The 5,326-nt window shown below is 43.2% G+C and overlaps 1 protein-coding gene across 2 annotated transcripts in view; it reads left to right on the top strand.

The window, feature by feature from the left end:
- Positions 1 to 5,326, top strand: part of Smim14 (small integral membrane protein 14) — a 43,479-nt gene that overhangs the window by 25,319 nt on the left and 12,834 nt on the right. For both annotated transcript variants that reach the window (XM_021210907.2, XM_029545401.1), the window contains exon 2: positions 517 to 625. In XM_021210907.2, the coding sequence (XP_021066566.1) occupies positions 551 to 625 (75 nt within the window). In that variant the 5' untranslated portion in view covers positions 517 to 550. The remainder of the gene's footprint in view (positions 1 to 516; positions 626 to 5,326) is intronic.

Raw genomic sequence — 5,326 nt, 5'->3', positions numbered from 1 at the left:
CTCTCTCTCTCTCTCTCTCTCTCTCTCTCTCTCTCTCTCTCTTTCTTTCTTTCTTTCTTTCTTTCTTTCTTTCTTTCTTTCTTTCTTTCCAGTCTGCAAGCTAGGCTACCTTCAGACCTGCTCAGTAGTTCAAATTTCTGAAGCCTCCTAGTTTCTGTGATTGCACACATGCCATTGTGCTCAGCCAATCTTCTTTCTTGATAGCATAATGGTTGCTTTAAAATTTGAAATTTTATTGCAGTAGCAAATGAAGTTTATGAATAAAGTAATTAAGTAGAATAGGCAGAGCCAGTTAGAGCATCCAAAAGACACTTACTTTACAGAAATTTGGGCTGGTGGCAGAAGGAGCCAGTAGCTTGTAAAGATTCATAAATCACATGATAAATTGTAATTCTTACATATTAATAAGGTATATGCCACTAGTAGATACTACTTAAAGCTTATGGATTGTATGAATTTTCTGTAACTGAAGAGAAACTCAACAGCATTCTTAACTGTCTTTTTCTTTATTCCTAGGTTTAAATAGTTGAGTAAAATCGAGCTGGTGACCATGGCTGAAGGAGGATTTGATCCCTGTGAATGTATTTGCTCTCACGAACATGCTATGAGAAGACTCATCAATTTGGTGAGATGAATAGATGAGTCCGGTTCCCAGCTGATCTGGATTCTTCCGGCTCTGTGGGATCAGTGTCTCTCTTAGTTATGCTTCTGCTGCATTGGTGGTCATGACCAAAGGCAGTTAGCGGAGGGAAGGGATTATTTCAGTTTCCCCTCATGAAGTCAAGGCAGGAACTGAAGGAGAGACCACCCTTGTACCCCACGTCTTGCTTTTTAGCCCACTCTCCTAACAACCCAGGACCCAGCCCAGGGGCAGCACTGCCATGGTGGCCTGGGTCCCCCCACATCAGTCATTAATCACAAAAATGTCCCACAGACTTACTACAGGCTGATGTCATAAAGACAGGTTCTCTGTTGGGGTTCCCTCTTTCCAGATGACCATAACTTGTGGGTAATAGACAAAAACTAGCCAGCACCAAGGTTAATAGAGGATTTTCTCCAGATAGTCACTAAAAAGTACTTGATAATGGAGACTCTGGTGTCAATTAAGACAACAATAAAACACCTGCCAGTACTTTTTTTGTTTGTTTGTTTTTGTTTTTTGTCTGTTTGTTTGTTTGTTTGTTTGTTTCGAGACAGGGTTTCTCTGTATAGCCCTGGCTGTCCTGGAACTCACTCTGTAGACCAGGCTGGCCTCGAACTCAGAAATTTGCCTGCCTCTGCTTCCCAAGTGCTGGGATTAAAGGCGTGCACCACCACCGCCAGGCTTTGAGCACTATTAATAATAAAGTACTTTTTAAAAAGTATTTAGGGATCATACCCAGGGCCTCATGTACAATAGGTAACATTAACTTTAGGATGGGAAGGCCTTCCTGGCCTGTAGGTGGCTTTGGCTGAGGCGCCATCTCTGTGGAGCTGCTTAAGGAGGCTGGAGAGGAGGTGCTGCCACTGTGGACAGCTCCTGAGGGACAGCTCCTTCAGTGGTATTTTATGAGAGCTGTAGGCTGAGGCAGGGACAAAGATGAGCCACCGTGGACAGCTCTGTGGGGCAGCTGTGATGGCTGCAGACTGAGATGTTTCACGGTGCTATCAGAAGCGCCATTTTTGACAGCTGCTGTGGGGGCATTCTAGGTTGGGACAGGAAGGAGGGGCCTGCTGCCGTTTAGATGGATTTTGAAATTTGCAGCTTAGGGACTACAGTCATAATTCTATAAATAAAACATACACATGGGCTGGAGACAGGGCTCAGTAATTGTGTTTTTATTTTTCTTTCAGAGGACCCAGGTTCACTTCTCAGGTTGTGGGGCAATCATACCACCTGTAACTCTAGCTACAGTGGTTCCAACATCCTTTTCTGGTCTCTACAGGCACCTGCATTCACATGCACACACCCACTCACAGACACACATACATGTATTTAAAAAAAAAACCAAAAAACTCACTGTAGACCACAGGATTGAAGATAATGCTCAACAGAATGCTGCCTGTAAAAAAGTCACCTGTGAGGACACAGAGCAGAAGAGTAACGAATGATGACATATCAAGCAAATGGGATCCAAAAGAAAGCAGGAGTAGATTAAGTGTAAACAGATTTAAAGACAAAATATGTTACACAAAAGAGGTTATTATGTATTGATAATAGGATAGTTTGTCAAAAATGATGAATTTGTATGCACTGAGTTGGAACACCTAGTTTTATGAAGCAAACACTGGTAGAAAAAAGGGAGTCTCAAGCCACAGTGTAATAGTGGGTAACTTCAGTAACTTTGTAAAACTAGAAAAAATTGTAAAGCTCTGTGTGGAAGCACAAAAGAACAGTAGTTGCAGGCGTAACACCAGTTTCAAAGCATTCCAGAGAGCCATTGTAGCCAGAGCAGCACATGCAGACACACCGACCAGGAAGCACAACTTGAAGGCATAATTTTCTGTTAACGGTTAATAGCAGAGGTGATCAATCTAACACGGGTAGATTAAGGGAGCCAAGGAGATGGCTCGGCAGTGAGAACAGAGCACGGTGCTCTGAGAGAAGCTGCCCCAGCACCACAGAGCCACCCACGCAGTTCTCAGGCAGCCTCCATGGGCACCACATGTACAAGCTCCACAGACAGACAAGCAGGCACACACACACACACACACACACACACACACACACGTTTTAAAAAAAATTAAGCCGAGCGTGGTGGCGCACGCCTTTAATCCCAGCACTTGGGAGGCAGAGGCAGGCGGATTTCTGAGTTCGAGGCCAGCCTGGTCTACAAANTTTCTGAGTTCGAGGCCAGCCTGGTCTACAAAGTGAGTTCCAGGACAACCAGGGCTATACAGAGAAACCCTGTCTCAAAAAACCAAAAAAAAAAAAAAAAAAAAAAAAAAATTAAGAACCCTTGTATAACTTCTTATGGAAAACTGATCTCCATATGTAGAAGGTCAAAACTAGGCATTTATCTCACCAACCAAAACAAAAAACAAATATATTTGTCTATTGATTGATTGATTGATTTTGTTTTAGAGGTTTTGGTTGGTTGATTAGTTCTAGAGTTTTTGAGACTTCTCTGTGTAGCTCTGAGTGTTCTGAAGCTCACTCTGTAGACCAGGCTGGCCTCAAACTACAACTTGCTGGGGTTACTGAAAAGCCTAAAATGTATTGAAAACCACTGGAGTAGAAATTAGGGGAAACTGTAGGGGCTGGAGAGGTGACTCAGTGGTCGAGAGCACTGGCTGCTCTTATACAGAGCGAGAGCTCCATTCTCAGCATATCCACCTGTAACTTGGTTTGACATCCTCTTCTGCCCTTCAAGAGCAGGCACACACATGGTGCACATACATGCATGTAGCAGAACTCATACACATAAAATTAAATTATTTGTTTTTTAATTAGGGAAACACTTAAGGGAAATGGCAAAGGCAGATATTTTTTGGATGACTTCAGAAGTGGGCTGAAGAAATGGCTTGGTTAAGACCACTTACTCTCCTGGGGGCAGGTGGTGGTGGTAGTGGTGGTGCACACCTTTAATGCCACCACTCAGGAGGCAGAGGCAGGTGGGTCGCTGAGCTTCAGTACAGACAGGGCTATGAAGAATGACCCTGTCCAGTGACAAAACAAAAACCCCACAAGAACAGGAAGATTTTATTTTATTTATGTATATACATGTGAGTCTGTGTTTGCACGTGTGAGCTCAGTTCTCACAGTTTCCAGAAGCAGGTGTTGGGTCCTCTGAAGCTGGAGTTGGATGGTTGTGAGTTGTCTGACATGGGTGTGGCGCTCCAACTCTGGTTCTGTGGAGGAGGAGGAAATATGCTTAACCACTGAGCCATCTCTCCATCACAAGTCTCAACAATTATAATGAAGCTTTGTCACCTTTGATTTCTAAATTGATGAAATTTATTCTTAGCATAATTTTAAAAATTACAAATATAGAAACCTTGGGTGGCCCCCTTTTTATGGACATAAACATTAATCGCATTGCTATATTTTAATTGCATATCTAAGTTTTAATATAAAGAATGTAAACTTGTTCATTCATTTTATTATCAACCTACAGTGCTGGGTTGTTGGATGTAAAGCAAGCAACTGTCTATTATAAACCTAGCATTTCAGAGCTGTTTGTAACTGCAATACAAACAATGCCCAGATGGGGGTGCTCTCCTTTCCTCCCTCCCATATGGCCTAGATGTGTGAGCGTTGAATACTTGTAATTCAGTTGCACTTATGTTTCTATATGTTACATATATGTATCTATTTGTTTTGGGTATGTTTAAAAATTTGGGGGAGGTTTAGAAACATTTTTTTTAAAATGGTGGGTGAGGAAAGATGGCTCACTGAGTTACATAAGCACAAGGACCTGGGTTCAGATCCTAGGTACACATACAAAAACACGCATGCTGGACCGTGTCAGTCACTCTCTCCCCAAGCTGTGCCATGGGGACAAAAAGTAATGGGCCCTGAAGCATCACTGTGGACTAACCTGGTCAAAAAGTTCCGGGTTGGGGCTGGAGAGATGGCTCAGTGGTTAAGAGCGCTGACTGCTCTTCCAAAGGTCCTGAGTTCAATTCTCAGCAACCACATGGTGACTTACAACCATCTGTAATGGGATCTGATGCCCTCTTCTGGTGTGTCTGAAGACAGCGACAGTGTACTCACATATATAAAAATAAAATCTTTAAAAATAAAACTGAATTGGAGAACAGTAGAGACACCTCATGTTATCCTCAGGTCTCAGTTGTGCAGGCATGGGCAAGCGAATACATGCACCCTCACACACCGTACCAATCCTCACAATGGACTGTGTCCTTTCTCTTTCCCAGTGTAATCCTTTAGGCTTCATTTATTAAATCCTTTCTGGATGTCTGTCTGTGGTTTTTGCTTTTTTGTTTTTTTGTTTTGTTTGTGTGTGTGTGTGTGTGTGTGTGTGTGTGTGTGTGTGTTTGTGTGTGTGTTTTGAGACAGGGTTTCTCTGTATAGCTCTGGCTGTCCTGGAACTCACTTTGAAGACCAGGCTGGGATTAAAGGTGTGCGCCACCATGCCTGGCTTGTCTGTTTTTTGAGATGGGGTTTTACTATGTGGCCCTGGCAGGCCTAGAACTTGCTGTGTAGAACAGGCTTGGCTCCAGTGCTGGGCCTAAAGGTGTGAGCCACCCTACCTGGCTTGTGAAATGTTTTCTAAAACAAGGTGTACTGGCTAGTTTTGTGTCAACTTGACACAGGTTGGAGTTATCACAGAGAAAGGAGCTTCAGTTGGGGAAATGCCTCCATGAGATCCAGCTGTAAGGC

The sequence above is a fragment of the Mus pahari genome, chromosome 13 (genome assembly GCF_900095145.1).
Source record: "Mus pahari chromosome 13, PAHARI_EIJ_v1.1, whole genome shotgun sequence".
NCBI lineage: Eukaryota > Metazoa > Chordata > Mammalia > Rodentia > Muridae > Mus > Mus pahari.
This window is presented reverse-complemented; position numbering and strand designations above follow the sequence as displayed.